Source organism: Leuresthes tenuis, unplaced genomic scaffold, assembly GCF_036924035.1.
Source record: "Leuresthes tenuis unplaced genomic scaffold, fLeuTen1.0.hap1 SCAF_3, whole genome shotgun sequence".
Taxonomy (NCBI): domain Eukaryota; kingdom Metazoa; phylum Chordata; class Actinopteri; order Atheriniformes; family Atherinopsidae; genus Leuresthes; species Leuresthes tenuis.
In genome coordinates this window covers 8,753,391-8,772,387 of record NW_027325357.1, presented here as the reverse complement: position 1 = coordinate 8,772,387, position 18,997 = coordinate 8,753,391, and the positions used below count along the sequence as shown (strand labels likewise).

Below are 18,997 nucleotides of genomic sequence, written 5' to 3'. Positions count from 1 at the left end.
TTTATCCGATCTTGACGTTACTGGTGCTCAAAAAGAAGAAAAAAAGCTGACAGCAGCCTTGAAGTGGATTTTGTTTTTCTTTATTGTACAGAAACAAACAGTGAAATTTACTGAGGCTGCTGTCCTCTGCCGCGTCCGAAGCCACCCCGCTGTAACAGAGAGAATTTTGTCAATGCATCAGTCAACTACTGAAAAATGACATTTTACATCAGCACCAAACAAGCTAATATGAGCTTCCTGACATCAGACATGTAGAACTACACCCAACACCTTACAATGTCTCAGTGAGGACTGTTATCGTTAAGCTGCTGCAGACACTTCTTCTCATTGGTGTAAAGGCAAAACAAAACTGAAAGTACTTACGAACTGGAACTCTGTGGCAGCTCCGGCACCGGCCTCTGCTTTCTTGTCAGCACCAGCTGAAGGAGAAGTCATTAAATCAACAAGTCAATGTTTAGTCACACAGAAGCCTCCCTTCTGTCAGCCTATTGATTAATATCCAATATCCAAAGAAACATCTAAATGAGTTTGACATTTTGTGACAAGGTACTCAAAACTAGAAAAAAAATTTAAGATTTCCTTCCCAGGAAAACTTGTTTAGATTGTAACGTTCCTTTAAATTAAGCATGTTTTGGCAGTGGGTCACACAGTTGCATTTTTTGTTGCATTTACATGTTATATCACCCTCAATAATTAGCGTAATTGGGGACATGTGACCATTTCTAGCTGCTCATTTAATTCCTTTGTGCAGCTCATTAAACTTAACGGTAACAAACAACATACACAAAAGTGTTCATACTGTGTCTGGCATCGTTAAAACTATACATACGTGGTGCAGCAGATCGCCTGTACGCATCTCTGTCAGCCTCCCCACGGGTAAGGCGGGCCGGTCTCTCACCCTCCATTCCTGCAAAAACAATCCCAGAAGGTAACCGCATACAATTTTTTAATTGCTGTGATCAGTTACGGTGATCTGTGTACAACTGAAACTCAGCCCTTAGCACTCATAAGTTATAACCATACAACATAAACCGTCCTTTAAACAATAAGTATTTAAAGTTAAGTGAAATGCTCGAGACGTGCTTTTGAAAGGCAGATGATTAAATGTAGATTATGAAATGATTGTATTAAAACTTTTCCAACGTGACGCAATAAAATGAAATTTTTAGGGCTATCAAGCACTTTGCTTACAGTTAGTTTAACAAATGATTGTCAACATGTCTATAGAAATGCAAAACTACATGAACACTACTTCACAGTAAGAAACTAATGAAATTCCATCACAAAAAGTTCCTATCAACCATCAGAGTTACACAAACTGATTCATGTCTGAATCCTTTGTTTTTTAAACTCTTTGAAATGTTTCCACTTTGCAGCTTTACAACAGCTAATGTTCGATGGGTTTGTGCTCAGAAAAAAAACTGGGCTTAAAAGTCAAATTTATTAATTTTGCCAAGAGCTTAAAAACAAAAACACACGATATTAACATAGCTGCAGCATTGTAATTACAAGTGCATTTGTGCAACGTTCCTTCAACCACCAGCATTAAGCAGATCATGCATGTAAATTGTGAAATGGTGTCTTACCCTTGGGCCTTGGCCTTGCGGTCTCAGGGCGGGTCTGGCGGCGCAGGGTGGCGGGCACAATCTCAGGGGGAAGGTGGAGGAAGTCTCTCAGGTACTGGATACCCTCGTTGGTGAGGTACCAATAGAAATGACGCCAGGCAAATTGCTCCTTGACATACCCACAGGACTTCAGAGACTAAAAGAAAAAAAAAAAAACAGTTACGACACCAAAAAATTTATGATAAATCTACTGGATGTTTGCGTACATGACACAGTAAATATATTTTATAGCTTTGTATAATTAACTTTAGACAACTGCTTTGGAAATAGTTTTTTGTACCAGAGGCCACTCAAACCAATCTTTCCCATCATGTAAAAAACCTTTTCGGTTTTTAATCAAGTGATGCAGAAAATATGAAGAGAAATAGCAAAAACAAAAAAAACCAAAAAACCCTGAATTCCATTAACACATTTAAAAAAAAAAAAAGCAAATAATGGAAAGTGCATTAATTTGTGAAAACTTTATTTCAGAAAAAAAGAATACACCAATCGATTGTATTGAATCATCTTCCAAGCGGTCTAAAGAGAAAATATGCACGTTAGGTTAATTGTTGACTCTAAATTGTCCCTAAGAGTGAGTGTGAGCGTGCATGGTTGTGTGTCTCGCTTCTCTCTGTGTGTCTCTGTGATCGACTGGCGACCTGTCCTGGGTGTACCCCACCTCCCGCCCAATGACAGCTGGGATAGAATCCAGTCCCCCCGCGACCCTGATTTGGATTAAGCGGGTATAGAAAATGGATGGATGGATCACAAAGGGCTTTTAAGTGTCTGCACATTGGTTTAACTGAGGCCTTAGCTGTAACAATAAGCACAACAACGTGCACAAAAAAAATGCCACACAAGGAAAAATTAGCTTAAAACTTCCAAGTATTCAGACAACTCAGAACTGTTGCAAGAGTTACTTGTGCTTTTAAGACTGGGCCTGTGCAGTGCAGCTCGAGATCCATCACTAACTTGTATCCAACTTTGAAATGGGTAATGTCGAGTTATTCAGACTTTCAGAGGGACATTTGCACATTAACATCCATTTTATAAATCACATCCGTCACAGAATCCTAATTCCAATCATGTATGATGTTAATTTACAGAGCATTTCTGATTTGCTGTGAAATTACCCTAAGCACCTGGACTATTGAAAGCATAAAGACTAGAATTAAGCATACAAATATAACTTCAGTATGTTGATAGTAATCTCGTTATGTTTAGCTGGACTTTAGAGGCAGGTGGCAGCTAATATGTACTCAAATGTCAAATCAATCACTACTTTAAATAGTTAAAGCAGCTACAGAGGACACATCTTTCATTACATACCGAATACTTTTAAGACATAATTGATTATCAACCTGGGTTGCATCTGTGCCAGCCAGATGTGCAGCATACACAAAATAAGTGTGTTTGGACCACTTTAAAAACTTGTGTTCAGTTCACATCCTGTTGCCTCTCACCTGCATTGCTTTCATCACATGAAGGTTGGGCACATTCTTGTCAGCAAGCTCGGGATGCTTGGCCAGATGGACATCTTTCTTGGCCACCATGACTCCCTCTTTAAAGAGGAGCTCGTAGATAGCAATGCGGTTTTTCTTGGGCATCAGCATCTGCGTACAGCGACAGTTTGCGCGTCAATTAATGACAGCTAAGAGTAGCCTTCATGTTAGCATGCTAGCTGCCTAGTCTGCTAAATTACGTTCATGAAATTCAGCAATACTAAGCTAACAACACATCGTTTATATGAACTAATGAACTGCTTTTGATGTTCACATTCATGATCATGCGGGATTTACATTAATTTTAAACACCAGTATTTCACATTAAAATTGACAAATGTTGCCCGCGTCAAAGGAGAAAAATGGCAGCCATCCGTGGGTACCAGAGCCGGGGTTTCTTTCCCACTTCTAACCTTAATATCCACCGTTGTAAAGTGTCTAAAGCTGAAATATGTTTACGTTTTCCAATATTGCCCTAACTGCAACCGAAAATTAAATAGTTCTATGTTAGAGATCATAAGATGTTAAAGATATATTTAGATTTTGACGCTGGGTCTCACTTTACCTTTCCACTTGATAAGGGACCGGAGCCGGAAGGAACGATTGTCGTTGATCAGGAAGGGTTGTGCTCTTGGCGCATGCGTGCCGGAACAAGTCGCCCCCTACTGGTGCGGCGAGTTCCACCAAATATACAGGAAAGAACTGTGTGCAAAATGGTGCATTTATGATGGATAGACGTGCATAAAACAACATTATAGATTTATAGATAGATAGATAGATAGATCATCTTTTTCCAAGTTTTATCCATCCATTCATTCATTTTACCCGCTTATTCGTCGGTCGGGTCGCGGGGGGGCTGAAGCCTATCCCAGCGGTTATCGGGCAAGAGGCGGGGTACACCCTGGACAGGTCGCCAGTCCATCACAGGGCTACACAGAGACATACGAGACAAACAACCACACACATACGCTCTCTCTCACTCCTAAGGACACTTTGGTAGAGAAACCAAATAACCACGGTGCTAACCACCACACCACCGTGCAGCCCTGTCAGGTGTAACAGCTCACTAAGCTCTGCAAGTGCTCTCCTTTATCTGACGTATTGGCATATTTAGATTTGTACAGGTATATGTTATAGAAATGCAGATGACAAGGTGATTCCATAACTGTTTTAGGGAAAATATTTGTAGGTACGTTTGACAAAGCCAGAATGTTCAGCTATTAAATACATTTGTCTTGTATCATAACTCTGCTTTGTTGTTTTAACAAATAAAAAATAAAAAAATCTTCCAAATTATTATTTTCATATTGCAGAATTATTTCTTTAATTTTAATTAAATATATCTGCACTGGATAAGACAAACGATGACAGTGCATGCATGGGAACTTGATTCAAAAGTTATGAAATTAAAAATGAGAAAATAATGATAACTCGACAAAAATGGGAAATCTTTTTTTTAACAAATAGTTTCTGTTTATTTTTGTAATTGGGGTGTCAGCTGATCTGATAAAGAGACTAGTTGTTCAGACAACCAAATTATACTGAAGTGGTACCAGATTGGCAATTATTTATTGACTTAATACATTTGCTATTAGATTTTGGACAATGTTCTTCGATGATGGACAGAAAATTCTTTGACATTTTTGATAAATGGTTAAGTTTTAATCAATGTACATTATACAGTGCATATTTTCAGATGTTCTTATTAGGGATGCACTGTGAAATTAGGGGTCAATACTGATATTTTTGCCATTTTTTTCCTTCTTTTAATGTCAGTCAAACCATAAGATATGCATAATTACAAAATAAGAGAACTCTGAGTTTCAGACCTTTATCACGCTATCTTTGGAAGAGCACAAATTCTTTCATTCAACCAACCTTTACTATAACATTTTGCATGAGAAAAATCCTCTGTGTGAAGAAGAACATTTTCACAAGCCTGTTTTTTGTCTGTTAAACTATTACTGACTCAATGACTTCAGTACTTGATTTTGACGAAGAAAATGTCATTGTGAAAAATAAACTGCCTGCTCTCAAATTAGGCTGCCACCTATTGTGTAACTGCTGTACCTGCAGCTGCAGACTAATTCTTAGGGCAAAGTCTGTCCAACATTAAGTAAACATGAACTGCTGCCATTGGTTCATGTAACCCTTTTTTCCTATAGGCTGATTGCAGTCAACAAGGTGAATATCGGCCGATGCCGATGTTGGGCTTATATAACAGCATCTCTAATTCTAATGAATTTTTCTCCTCATGTTGTCTTTCAAGATAATTGATCATTCATAGTGCTATATACTTTAAAAGTTCCATGCATGGCTGGCCTATATCGTCTTCTGTTTTTCTTTTTTCTTTGATACCTATTTATATTTAATTTGTTAACTGAACTCAATGCATTCTCTTTTGTCCTTATTTCTCATTTTATTCCTGGGTATTCAATATCAGTATATGAGTTTATAATCAAATGCATATTTGTGTGAACACGTTATATTTTAGATGGTGAAATGTGAATATTTACAAGTAAATTAAAATATGTATATTTTCCCAAATGATTAAATGATATGCATTATTACTCGGTCAAAGCGAATTCTACCTCCGGTTTAGCTTTTATTTTGAAAGCGCTTTCCAGAAATTGTGTTTGTTTTGGCGAGCTTGGTTCCAGCTCGTGCACCATCCCCCATCTGGCGGCTCCATTCAGCGAAACGTTAACCAGCGGCACAACAGAGGCAGTCCCTGCTGCTGAGCACCATGAAAACACATTAACACAATAAAAGGAGCAGGATTTATATGTCGTCCAGGTATGTTAGTCTTTATTTTTTATGTTTGCGTGCCAGCTGTGATGTGCTATCTTAGGCTTGTTGATGGAGTGGCTTAATTTATAGCAAATATTGCTGAACCATTACATCTGCTGTCGGTGAGAGGAGGCACCACCAGCAGCAGCACCATCCTTACTGAGACTGAATGAAGTTCACAGAAGTAAAAGTTTATATTTAAGACGGGGGTGTTTGCTGTTCGCGTTATCATCCGTGTTTTGCTAAAACTTGAACCATTGTCACTTCATGCTCCTGCTTTACGACGCTCATTTCTCGCAATGATCAGCCAATTTACAGCTGGTCTTAAGAAAATACATTTAACTTCAGTTGTGGGAGTTTCTGTGCAGAACAGGCAGTGATGACTGGAGTTGCAGCAGCAACCTCTGCAGGCTGAGCCGAAAGCAGGGAGGGACTTTTGAAGTAAAAAGCTTGTCTCAAGGGGGAAACTGTGCTTCCTCCACACCAATTATATGTTTGATTTATCGTTGGAGAGCATCTGATGGTGGATCAGGTCAGAGCTGCTGACCTCCATCTGGGTGCAGCCTCTCACCTCTGAGTGAGCTCTGTCCACGGTTCTGAACTCTGATCTGGACTGTTGTTCAGACATCGTGTAAAATACGCAGCTGGCTGCTATGGAGTATGGAGGGCTCTTGTTCAGAAAATTACCAAGATTAAAAAAAAAAAGAAAGAAAAGAAAAGCTGAAGAGTTCTGAAAATGACCCCCAAAATATATCGCAATATCTACGGAAATAACAATTGACTCAAAATGTTGAGCACAGAGCCTCCTTAAAAAGGCTTAAAACACTTCCATGTATGTTTCTAAGTTAATTTCTGTCTCACTCAGTCCAGACATCTTACTTTTTCGATAGGAAGTGGTGTATTTCTTTTGGTTTATGATCTAGTCAATGCCTCTTTGGACATGTGATTAATGGAAAAGTGGAAACTTTACAGTAAAAGTTGGATCCATTTGAAAAAGAAAAGTGGAATTTTCCTCTCCACTGTCGTCTTTTGTATTCTCTGGACGGAGGATTGAATTAAAGAGAAGTTACAATGTTTCCTTTTCTTGGCAACTTTTTTTAATTGGCTCTGTATGAATTGGACTAATGTGGATTTTGATTCATGAATTGGATTGTAATTGGCTTGAATTGGACTGTATCTTTGAAGAGCCTTAAGGGGGACATCTGTGATTTGGTGCTAAATAAGTAAAGATGAATTGGATTTTGTTTTAAAGTAAAATACTACTTTATTAAAAGGCCATTTTACACAATCAAGATACATTTCTTTGGCAAGAGCCATTTTCAAGTTTGCAGCACAAAGCCTGTCCCGTAACCAGGGAGAGTAGACACCTTCCATGTTGAGAAAGTTTAGAACAGAAACAGAGTTGAGTCTCTCAGTCATTTCAAGTCTTTCAGCAGGGTGGAGGTGCAGTGTTAATTTGCTGGACTGCTCCTTTAAACACTGCACTTATCTGAAGGCTTCCACCAACAGAGCACTCGTAAGTATTGCAATTTTCCACGTTTATTACGCTTGAGAGAGCTGCTTATCAACCTGAGAGTGTACATTTTATGTCTCTACCTTTGAAGTACAAAATGCTCCTTTTATTCCTTTTATTATTCACAGCTGGAGAAAAGTTAATGGTCTTTGTAAGTGCTTAATTTCTTGGTTGTGTGATGAGGCAATTTACAACCGTGTTGATAACTTGTTAATCACGCAAAGTGTTTGTCAAGCCTGGAATTGCAAAGGATTATTAGATCCTACTTTTAAAAAAAATGATTTGATGCCTTCTTTGTTCTGCCAGTTTTTGTTTAACCCTGTAAAATGGACAAAATACTCAATTCAAAGACATTTCTAGATGATCTAAAAAAAAAAAGAAACTGTAATTAATTTATCCAGTAGTCTACTAACTTAACCTTATCAGCAACAGTAAAAATGATCAAATAATAATTCTCCTCTCTCAGTGAGTCATACTATACCAGAGTAGTTAAAACATGTCTCCTTTGCTGTTTGTTATAAAGACATTTTCACATTTTTGATCATCAACTGCTCATTAACTGTCCAAATACTCCACTCTGCTTTAATGTGGGCTCAAGATAAACAGCAAGCAAAGAGTTTTGTGTTTTTTTCCCCATCAGGATCACTTGAGGAATATATATATATATATATATATATATTTGAATTAGAATGCCACAGCTGAAAGCCATTTATATTTAAACTCAAGTCTGAGTGGGTGTGTGTGCCCTTTTATACACGTTGAAGTGATTTAACCTAAGTGCCTAATTGGATTAATTCATATGTGACAAATGAGGGACACTCACTTGATTTGTAGTGCTCAGTTCACCTCCTCCCAGTCTTTATAGAAGTGAAGACAGATGAAGCGTCACTGCTAATGTGATTAATTAGACTAAACCCTAAGTTGTCTTTTCTATCCATCCCTTTCTCTGTATGAATCATTATGGATATGGTATTCCCCGTGGGGAAAGACAGTTAACGTGCTGTTTTTATTGGCATCTCACATCTGGTGCTCATGGCCCCAACTGATATTAGATGATTGAAAGCAAGCAATTAAAATTGCTTACATTTTTTCTATTAGTCCCTTTGGGTTTCATAATCTAGGATACAGTTTCAGGCATGCTAAGCTTCAATGTCAGGCTTTGCATCAGTGCAGGTAAATTTTTAATTTTGTCTCTGATGCTCTCATTAAAGAATTCTGCTACAGGGAGAATCTGTGTGTTTGATGCAGATTTAACAAATGACTGTATGTGATATGAAACATCTCAGCGTATTGTTAGTCCTATGAATGTAAGCGTGCAGTGACTCAGGTCTGCAGGCTGTTGGGTGAGCAGGGCCTTGTCTTTGCCTTTGCCTACAAGGTAATTGGAGCCTGAGATCGGATCCTCACAGGGGATCATGGGAGAGAGGCAGGCTTCATTTGCTTAAAGGCCCAGGGTTTGTATTCTCCGACATTTCTGTCCAGGAGCCTGTACTATGACAAAGGATGAGTGGCATAGCTAGGCAACGTAAGTTACAGCTCTGGACTTTCAGTATCACGAAGCTGGTGTTCTTCTTACCGATGTGCATCACCATCGCAACTCCTACTGTAAACCTACCTGCTTTAGGGCAGGTTAAGTTTCCTTATAAGTTATCGAACTTCACCAATTTTACAGGAAGGCCCACATATCCAGAGCTCCACCACTGTTATCATTGAGCTGATAATCAGCGTCATAATGTTTGTTAGGTGTTACTGTAACTCATCCTGTTTCATAGTTTAACTTTAGAATGACACTTTTGACCCCTTATCCCTCATACTGCTGTCCGCTTTTGCCAGGAAAATGTGTTTTTTATTTCTTTGTGTTCTTTTATCACAAAACTGAATCAACAGCGAAGTGGAGACATGTGGTCAGATGGTGGTTGTAAAGGTTTTTGATGCAGGACTTCAACAGTTCTGTAACAGTGTGCTGGTGTGTAGTTAGTGGTGTTAGTCAGCATCCAAGCCTGACAAACATACAATTTCACAACCAGTTTAATTCACGACAAAGGAGCTTGATAATAGTAGCAGTTGCATGCTCTTCTAAACAATCGTGTTTTTAAAGTTTCTAAAACTGAAACTGAAAACAGTTTTTCATCAGTGATAACATTTACTTTTGAATGGACTGCCTTTATCTCATGACATAGTTTATTCTATGTTGTATAATCTGAGGCTCTGAAGGCTAATAGGAGGAATAACAAGCGTAATAACCCCTTCATAACATTTTATTTATCATTATATTCACAAATAAACCAAGCATGTCAGGTCCAATGAATAGTACTGAACAAGATGCAGGGATTTTATTAATGATCTTACAGAAAGATGGCGACTCTAATGTTGTTGGTAACATCTGCCTCATTACATAAGTGCAACATGTTCAATAATTTGTGGTAGCTTTAGGTCAGTTTTTTACCTTCACAGAAGCATCTATATGAGTTGCTCTCAGCTCCCGTAGATGGACATTTCTTAAATGCAGATGGAAAAATGTGCTAACAGTGCAAGTCATAGGCTTTGGAGATGATTAAATACTGATTGATTAAAAGTTAACATTAGTTGGGAGGAGCTGACAACAGCCAATTTTACAAATAACAAAGAAGCACAGGTGAACACAGCTGTTCTGGACAATCTTCATTATTCAACACTTTTTTTTTCACTGCACCACTCACTGCAAACTTTTCCCACAAAGCTAAAGCACAGCCACCTACAACCAAGAGCAGCCCAGACCTCAGATATTTCTTAGACTGTCCCCAAGTTGCAGCACAATGCTTTAACATGTAAACGTGTGTTTTTTTGAGCTGTGACAGAAATCTCTGTGGAGGTATAACTAGGCACAATATGCGTTGCTCTTGTCCTTTTTGCCCACAACTTAAAAATGATATGAGCCAATAATAACAGCCACAACATTAACACTATCCTCCCCGCCGTTACTCTCAATGTGCTGAGCAGAAGAGAAATAGAACAAGTCAGATATTGTCGTTCTTTCTCTCTTTTTTGTTTTCATGGCAACACAACAAACACAGGTTGCAATGGTAAATTGTCAAAAATAACAGATTGCTTATATGACAAAGTAACAAGGATTACTTGAATTACAAAACTAACATGCAACCTTCCCATTTAAAAATGAACCTGGTGCTAGTCACATTATACTGCCTTTTAAGTCTGAGAAACTTCTTTTAATCAAGTAATGTGCGAAGAATTTTTCATTTTTTGTTCCATACTAAAATCCCTGATGTGTGAGGAGGACACCACAAGTAAATCCCCCTTCTTTTTAAGGGGCACTTGTCAAAAATCATTGTTGCAAAGCTTACACAGTAATATACTTTTTTGCCAGTTAAAAGTAAGTCAGCCTTGTATGAGTGCTGGTGAGAGCTTCACTGAGCAGATGTCTCTGGGGTATCTCTGTTGGCGATGGTACATTACAAAAGCCATCTCACAATTTAAGAGGAACAAGGAGAGGCTGTTAAAGACTACTGGCTGCAGGTTTCCTCTGCTCCTCTGAGGCTCCAGCATATTAGAGTTTTAGTGTCAGTGAAGGGTTTTAAAGCAAACAAGGAAGAGGGCTTGATGTTGCCATAGTGACTGTGTTTTTGTAGGGATACAGTTACATTGTCTTTATATTGTTTGTATATATAACTGGAAAATGGCCTCAGTCGCACTTGGTTTCCTTGAGCGTTGGTTAAAGCTTTTTTCATGACCTTTCTCTCGCAAAAATAATCAAAAATATCAATCTTACAATGATATGATGTACAGAAAAGAAAGAAGGGATTATAGTTGAGAAGCAATCATTTTTGCAAGTCACACAAGCATAAAAAAGGTTTTTATTTTTATCCTGTTTCATGAGCTTCATCAGTGAATTAGTTCGCCATCTTTTAATGGAACTGATCTTCTTCATGTCCTCTCTTTAGAGTTTAGTTAAAAAAGTTAAGTTTTAGAGCATTGTTTTTAAAAAACATAAAGTTTCCTTTAGGTCCAAGGTGAGGGTTATTTAAAGAAGAAAAGAGAATAAACTTTCCTTAAAATACTTTAAACTAAATACTTTAACAAATGACCATAGCAACCTAAATAAAAGATAAATGTATGGTACCACTGACTCTTAACCACAACTAACCATGTTTATGGCAGTAAATGAAGAAAAGCACATTTTTTTCTGCTAGTAAATGGTATGTACTAGTATAGTACCTTAACCTGGTTCAACATTTCTTCAATAAGGCGTTCGCACACGTTCATACAGCACTTTCTCTCTGTAGCTCATCTACTTCCTGCTGCTTTGTAGCACCCTTCAGTAAGTCCTTCAGCTAAAAAGAAAAACACTTCAGGTGTTTCTTTGCACCTGACCCCAGATTTGAAGTCAGGAGGATTGTTGAGGAAAGTCTTGCAACTATCAAAGCTCAAGATTAGCTGATGAAATGAACTTAAGGTCTGACTACACTGTTATTATCTTTGAGAAGAGAGTAATTTCCATGACCAAGAATGAACTTTCAAGCTTGACTCATGGAAACTGTTATAAACCTGTCAGTTACGAAGCTTAGAGATTATTTTCATCATTGATTGATGTGCTTGGTTATTTTCGGTGAAATAATTTTTTTTTAGAAACACCTTATTATAAAAATTGTTGTATTTTCTCTCTGCTGACTTTAACTCTGACTTGTTGACTCTTTGTTAGACATTCATCCATTTTCCACGCGTCCCAGGTGTCACTGAACACAACTTGGATGGGTCATAAACAGACACAAACAAGACAAACAACCATGCATGCTCACACTCACTCCTAGAATCAGCAGTTAACCTAACATGCATGTTTTTGGTCAGTGAAAGGAAGCCAGAATACCCAGAGAGAACATGCAAACTCAATAAAAATGCTATAGATGTTGATTCTGTGTCCAAAAAGAAATGAGCCATATCTAGAACTGATGTTCAGTACATCATTGTGACTTTAATGATTCAGAGTTTTCACTTTGCTGATTTTACTGCTGCCTGCATAGTTTTCACTCACTTCAGTGCAAACACGTGTTTTCTTTGAGTGAATCTCACCTCTAACAGACTGCAGAGTTTTCATTCATGAGAGCAAAAACAGAGGCTTTTATTGTGTACGCATGTGGGCATATGAACCTCTCATAGCTTTTAGCAGCTGCACTGTCTCTGAATGAGTCACTTCCATTTTCTCCCACTGAGAGCCCTGCCCAGCGTCAGCTTGGCTCATTCAGGCTTCAGAGCGTGTGCACAATTTGACTCCAGCAGCTGAATCAGAGGCTCCAATAAACTTCCTGTCCACGCTGCCTCTCCTCACAGAGCAAAGAAAGGTGATTGATTATAAACAAGCAAGGATGCAGAGCATTGAGGTCCGCCACTCTTGCCCCAGGAGATTTGTTTGAATTCTTGAAACCCCAAAGTTCAAGAAAGTTAAAGTTAAAGAAATAGACTCCAACTTGAACTCTCAATAGTGTTTCACATCTACATGCATGTTCATGTGGTTAAAGTCCAGAATAGAGACTAAATAAAGCCTACAAGATTAATGTGAATCCCTCTCATATACCAAATTTTATTGATTTCCATCACATTTCCTTTTATTTGCATCTGTAATGGAGTTCTGCAGCTTAAGCTACTGGTGTTACCGTAGGTATCAACCATTTTCTTTTCTTAAAAGCTCATCAGTTTCGAGATCTTAGTCTAGCACCACAGTCTCATATCTGTCAGATATGATGCAAGGATCTTCGTAGCACCCCAATAACCCACCTATTATTGCTTTTCATCTGGTTATAGTTGTGAAAATTAACATAGAAGTTTTAACACTGTTATTTTAGTGAGATTTTAAATAAATTCACCCTCAAGGACTTGTTGCTTTCCAAAGAAATTCTGGCATATTTTCACAATGTGTGACCCTGGTCCATTGTTGTTTATTACATTTGCTCTACCATAACAATAAAAAAGGATTTTGTGAAATTGCATCAGGTAACAAAAAAAAAGCACATTTCTGAGATTGGATTTTCTGTGTGGGGGGTAAAAGAGCAGACCTGCAGCGCTTTCTGTCCTGTTTGTCTGCATGTTAGTCATAAATTACTTCCCGCAGTAATAAGATATAACACTGGGGTCAAACGGAGTGAGCCCCGCCGGGAGGAACGTGATTAGATGACGCACAGATGGCACATATCAGGGAAGAGAGCATCTGTCTGTGTGGATAGACTGGTTCTCTGGGACTCTTCCATCACTTGGAGGGTTTGAGGGAAGAATCCTAATCAGTGTCTCTGCAGGTGTTTGTCCACTGCTGTGCCTGACTCATGTTGTGAGGACACTGCCCTGAGCCATCCTGTCATTATTTCTGCTGTTTTGAGCGTGTTTATATTCTGTCTTTAAATTTTCCTGTATAATTTTAAAAGACACTGTTTAACCTCCACATCAGAGCATCTGTATTGATTGTTTTGATGCAGCGAGGCTGAACTGATACCCCGATGTCTACTCACCCCTGTCTGTCCTCAACAGAATGGGCTTTATCTGACCACCTGACAGGCTCCTCTATCCGTCCTTCCTTCTCATCTTAATCTCCATGATGAATAACTTTCTTACTCACTTCTATCTGACTGCGAAGCACTCTTTAAGGAATGACCAGGCAATGCCCACTCTCCTTCCTCCCCACAGCTAGTTAATTATTGATGGTCTAAAGTGTCTTCTCAAGGATATGTCAAAGTTCCTTCTTGCTGTGTGTGTGCATGTAGAGGCATGCTTGACTGCAGGGTGTGTCATAGTTGCAGGTGAGCAGAGGAAACTACTCAGGGTGACGCTGTAGAGGACTGAGCGGCTACAAAGAGGACACACCAGGTTTGGCAGCTGTTCTGCTCTTAAATGATGTGCTTGTTGTTGCCACTGTTGTTTTCAATCTCTCGTTTCTTCATGAGGGATTTTGCATTTGTGACTGATAAGAATTTATTGATACCATCGCCATGTTGATGTTGCTTAAATTGATTTGGTTTTTGATTCTTCACCAGATATTCTGTGAGGGAACAGGTGCAGTACAACAAGATTTCAGCGTCAACGCAGCTGCTAACCAGACAGGGTAAACTTTGTGTTTAGAGTCTTTCTTGTCCAGATAATGTGAACTCATGTAACTCATCAATTGTAAATCATTTTAGCCCCACATCATAAAACTACTTTTTTTGAACATCTTGTTTTTATTCTAGACCACAATAGACTACGCAGGTAAACCTACTGAAAAAGTGGCCATTCTACTGCCTTTTCACAACAGATTTTGTGACAGCACGGTGGCATTTAGACACCCTTTTATCACTCATCATTTTCCCTGCCTGTGCAGCTCGTGTGAAGGGATTTGGTTGAACTGTCAGTAGCCTGCAAACTAATGTTAGCTGCAGCAACAGTCACTTGATCAGCTATCTAAAATGGAGGAAATGAGATGATATTATTTTCATTTAAGCTTTCTTAGTTGAAGAAAAATGTGTTAAGCATGTTGGGACGGTCCTTTTAATGCGGGATGCTTCTTGTTGTTCACACATGAGTTTTTGATAGTTTTGGTAGTTTAAAGTTGTACTTGCCAGTATCAGTACTAGCATCAAACATGTGACACTCTCGGAAGTGAATCCCATGTTGCCTAGAAAGATGGTTCAGTGTGTTACAGACATTAGAACTAGTCTTGTTATTACCATTTTATGTTATATGTATCAGCGACTGCTCCTCCTCTCTGCCATGACTTCTTTTTACAGGCAATGCTCACTGATTACAAATCTTTGAACCTTGGCCATTTTTGAACCTTTGAGAGAGGTTCCAAGATGACCATTGTAAAGGTTTTGCAGCCAATATAACCTGCAAGTTGTTGATCCCCTGAGGCCTCATTTCTTTTGTGGATCTTTCGCCTTCAAGCTAGAGATCACCTTTTGCTCCCTCTGGTCAGTTAGACAATGACTGTACAGTTTCAGGGCTAAGATGCTAAAAAGAGGGCCATGGAGCACTTATTTTCAGTCTACTTTAGGAGTTTATGCTGTCACCTTACCTTGTTTTGACTGATAATTTTGAGCTGCTTACGTTTTTTTTTTTTTTGGTGTTTACTTTTGTGGAGTATCAGCACTGTTTTCACCATGTTATTGTGGGATTTTTGCTCTCGCTGTCCATTCATACAAATAAGCACATTTGTACCAGAGAAAAGCACAACATCAGCATTGTGATAATAGATAAGGCTTAAGTGCCTCTTGTTGGGGCGTCCTCAGTAAAAACTCAGCTACTGAGGGAAGTGAGAGCTATATATATATATATTATCTGTCTTCATTCACATTTGATTTACCTTCAAACATTCATCTTTTCAGCTAAGACATCAGAGAATCAAAGGTACTTTGCAGGGCTAGAGTTTCGTAGTTAATTTAAACTGTTCAATCTCTAGTGACACAGTTTTTTACATGTCTCATAGATGCAAATAACCATCTGTCCTTGAGGTGTGAGATAGATAATACACAAAAACTTATCACTTTGCGACTGTATCATAATTTATCTCTTTGTGTCATAACCCAAGTGACGTGAGATTGCATTAACCCTTTAAGAGTTTCTGCACGAGTCATTTTGGTCGTTTCCTCTATCTGTTTACACAGCCCTGTGAATTATTGATTAACATGGCTCTATATATAGGACTTGAATGTGATGAGGGCAGCAGCAGCAAGTTTGTCCTGAGGGAGAGGGAAAGAGCTGCATTTGAATAATGTGGCATTGTACAGGAAGTGTGTGTGCTCAGAGGGAAGCTCTGCGGAGAGGGTGCGTGTCTGTGTATGGGGATGCTGTAGACAGTATGAATTATTGATTAATCTCTGTCCAATTAACTGGGATTTCAAACAAAACTTACAGCTACTATTCACGGTAAAAAGGTGGCAGTATACATCTGTGTGGTTGCATTTCTTGTGGTGGCTCTTAAACATAAAACCTGACCAAACAACAGCAACAAAACCAAAGGACGAACAGCAGTCCCAAAATAAAAACTGATATTAAACTACTGGTTTATTGTAAACTACTACTATAAGAACTTCTGACATTTTGTTGTATTTTTGGTTTAGTTCTTGTATTTTCCACCTCAGGGCCTGTGTAATTTACTGCACTTCAGGTTCAAACAATTGGGTGCTATCCGTTATTTCAAATTTCAAATTCCATGAGAAAAGCTGACTGAGCCAGTTTCTTCTGAGAGAAAAGAGGAATTCTGAAGTGTTCATATACTCCAACAGCTTTGTAGCCTCTTCCACCGTGTTTGAGAGACTATACTCATGAATCATCTTGTCTGTTAGTGCACAGTTTTCTCGATTTATTTCTTCTGTATTTCTTGTCTTATTCCTGGAATGAAGAGGATGTAGGAAAGGGATGCAGTGCAGCCAGAGACAGTTTGAATCAACACGTTTCAGAGCGGGTGGCAGGCGTCACCACGGGAACTCCACACAGTTTAAAGGAAGAGTCAGTGAAAGGAACCGAAAAGAAATTAGACAAGTTATCAACAGAAGATCGTATTGGGTGGCCTATATGTGATGTTTAATGTGGAAACAATCTTGAGCTGTTAGCAAATTAGGATCGAGGAGATGGCATGGGAATTAAGCGGTCTGCCTGTCCTGTCTCCACCTGTCCTGTTCAGATCACAGTTCTCCTCAGAGAACAGCAGAGATTCACAGCTGCCCTCACTGCTCTCGGTCTTGTCAGGCTGTGATTCATGCTGGTCTGGTTGGCAGAGTGATCACTCTGCAGCTGAGACCCTAACAGCGGTCTCTCTCAGTTATTACTGGGCTTGTAACTAGCAAGTACTAGTGTTTGAATGAGTTAATAATGGCAGTGGAATGTCCTCAAAAATGGCAGACAAGTGTCAGTTACTGAGGCTTTGAGGTGCTTAATGAGGGTATCAGTTTTATTTTCAGTTGGTTGGGGATCAAACTCTTAAATGGAGGTCAGTTTTACAGCTGAACATTTGCTTTGAATTTCATCATAAGTTAATTATTCATCATTTTATGGCTTCCATGTTGATCCACTCAGGCGTACTCTCTGGTCACCATAAAAATTCCAGACAGCTTACGTGTTGTACAGCTATCTCAGGGTCGCCTCCACCCTTCATGTGCTCCACCCAACGTTTTAGTAATCTTACATTTGTTAAGGGATCTTTTTATGGCACGGAGGGAGTGGGATGCTATTTATGCTACTAGGGACGCTTTAGAATGCAGTCCTCATCCTTGAAATATTCCAGGTACTCCACTCAGATACATTGTAGGTGTCAGAGATACAAAGCTTTGCAGAGAGACATCTAACCTATTGTAACTTTTTGATACCATTTAAGGACAGTCTGAAATATGTAAATGTATGTATAACAAACTGTTGGTCTTTATACTTTGTCATTGGTCAGTTTCTTCTACACATGCTCTGAATTTGAACATTAGAAAAATGTGGATAGAAAGGGCAACTTCTGAAAAAAACTTCATTTCCAAATAGGTTTCTATGCTCACTTGAAGTTTTTTTTTTCAAGAGTTGACACACATAAGGGCAGATGGAAACTCCTACTCTAACGTGACTCCACCCTGGTGAACTGATCATGTGAACAATCATGTTTTTCTGCTTTTCGAGAAGAAACATGGCCGATCCTTGCTAGTATAAATTAGTAATTACAGGAGTTGAAAATAATTCTGTTGGCCTGTTCCTGTTTTCCTTCCTCCAATTTTTTTTGTGGTTAGTGATCGATACTCTGTTTATTACAGCCATGCACAATATAAAGCATACAGCCACCTGCTACTGAAATTATGCAACTTGATTTATTCGAAACCAGGTGATAAGAACAAGCCAAGTTCTTTTGAGTCACAGCTGTTCTTGTGCAGACGTGGCTGTTTGTAGATAGCCATGCACATATCATTTGACTACTCTAATCAGAATCTCACTGGACTCTCGCACACTTGTGAATACATAAGTTATAACACCTTCACTGATATTTTTCAAAGGTCAGTAGCAGTCAGATCACATAAATTATTACAATCTTACTGGGGGTGCACAGGAGTACCTATTAAATTAATTTTCATGCTCAATCTGTGCAGATTTACCAGGCTCATACTTTCATTTTGTTTCAGCATTTTATTTTGTACAGATATCTGAACAAATTAATGCAGCGGGGGAGGAAGCATGTTGTCTTCACAGTTATATTTCAAGATAAGCTAGATGTTATGCATATATTAGGTAAAGGAGAGGAATTTATTGTCTGCGTCCCTGCATAAAAAGAAGTCATGTTTATTCAGTTAGTTACGAAGAGGCATTTTGATGTCCGTGTTCTGGTGAATAATTTTCCTTAGAAATTATCCCACAAAATTAAACTTGAAAGCTTAATGCTCCATCCAAACTCTGATCACTAAACACCTCACATATCCACACCAAAGCATCTCGGGTGCCACTCATGAGCCACAGCTCACCTACCCCACCCCCTTTTCTCTGCCTCCTCTCTGGCCTGCTGCTCTGTCTGAGCCATGAAAGCACAGCACAGGATTATCCGTCAGTCACTGAGAAAGACATTTAAACTTTGCAAAGCGCTCCAGGCAGGAAAATCCTAGATCACA

The 18,997-nt window shown here is 38.9% G+C and overlaps 2 protein-coding genes across 4 annotated transcripts in view; one reads left to right on the top strand and one right to left on the bottom strand.

The window, feature by feature from the left end:
* Positions 1-64: 64 nt before the first annotated feature.
* Positions 65-3,758, bottom strand: rps10 (ribosomal protein S10). Its single transcript, XM_072381672.1, has 6 exons — positions 3,675-3,758; positions 3,071-3,220; positions 1,587-1,761; positions 830-907; positions 364-419; positions 65-149 (listed from the first exon to the last, which is right to left on the bottom strand). Exons 2-6 carry the CDS (start codon positions 3,218-3,220, stop codon positions 108-110), a joined length of 501 nt encoding a protein of 166 aa, XP_072237773.1. The 5' UTR covers positions 3,675-3,758; the 3' UTR covers positions 65-107.
* Positions 3,759-5,765: 2,007 nt separating this feature from the next.
* The window catches only part of pacsin1b (protein kinase C and casein kinase substrate in neurons 1b), a 29,650-nt gene continuing 16,418 nt past the window's right edge, over positions 5,766-18,997 (top strand). Inside the window, exons 1-2 of one of the 3 annotated variants that reach the window (XM_072381670.1) lie at positions 14,155-14,258; positions 14,426-14,493. The gene's annotated coding sequence lies outside the window, so the exon portion shown is untranslated. Of the gene's footprint in view, positions 5,906-14,154; positions 14,259-14,425; positions 14,494-18,997 lie in introns of those variants that run through there. The other 2 variants (XM_072381669.1, XM_072381671.1) reach the window with 2 other exon arrangements.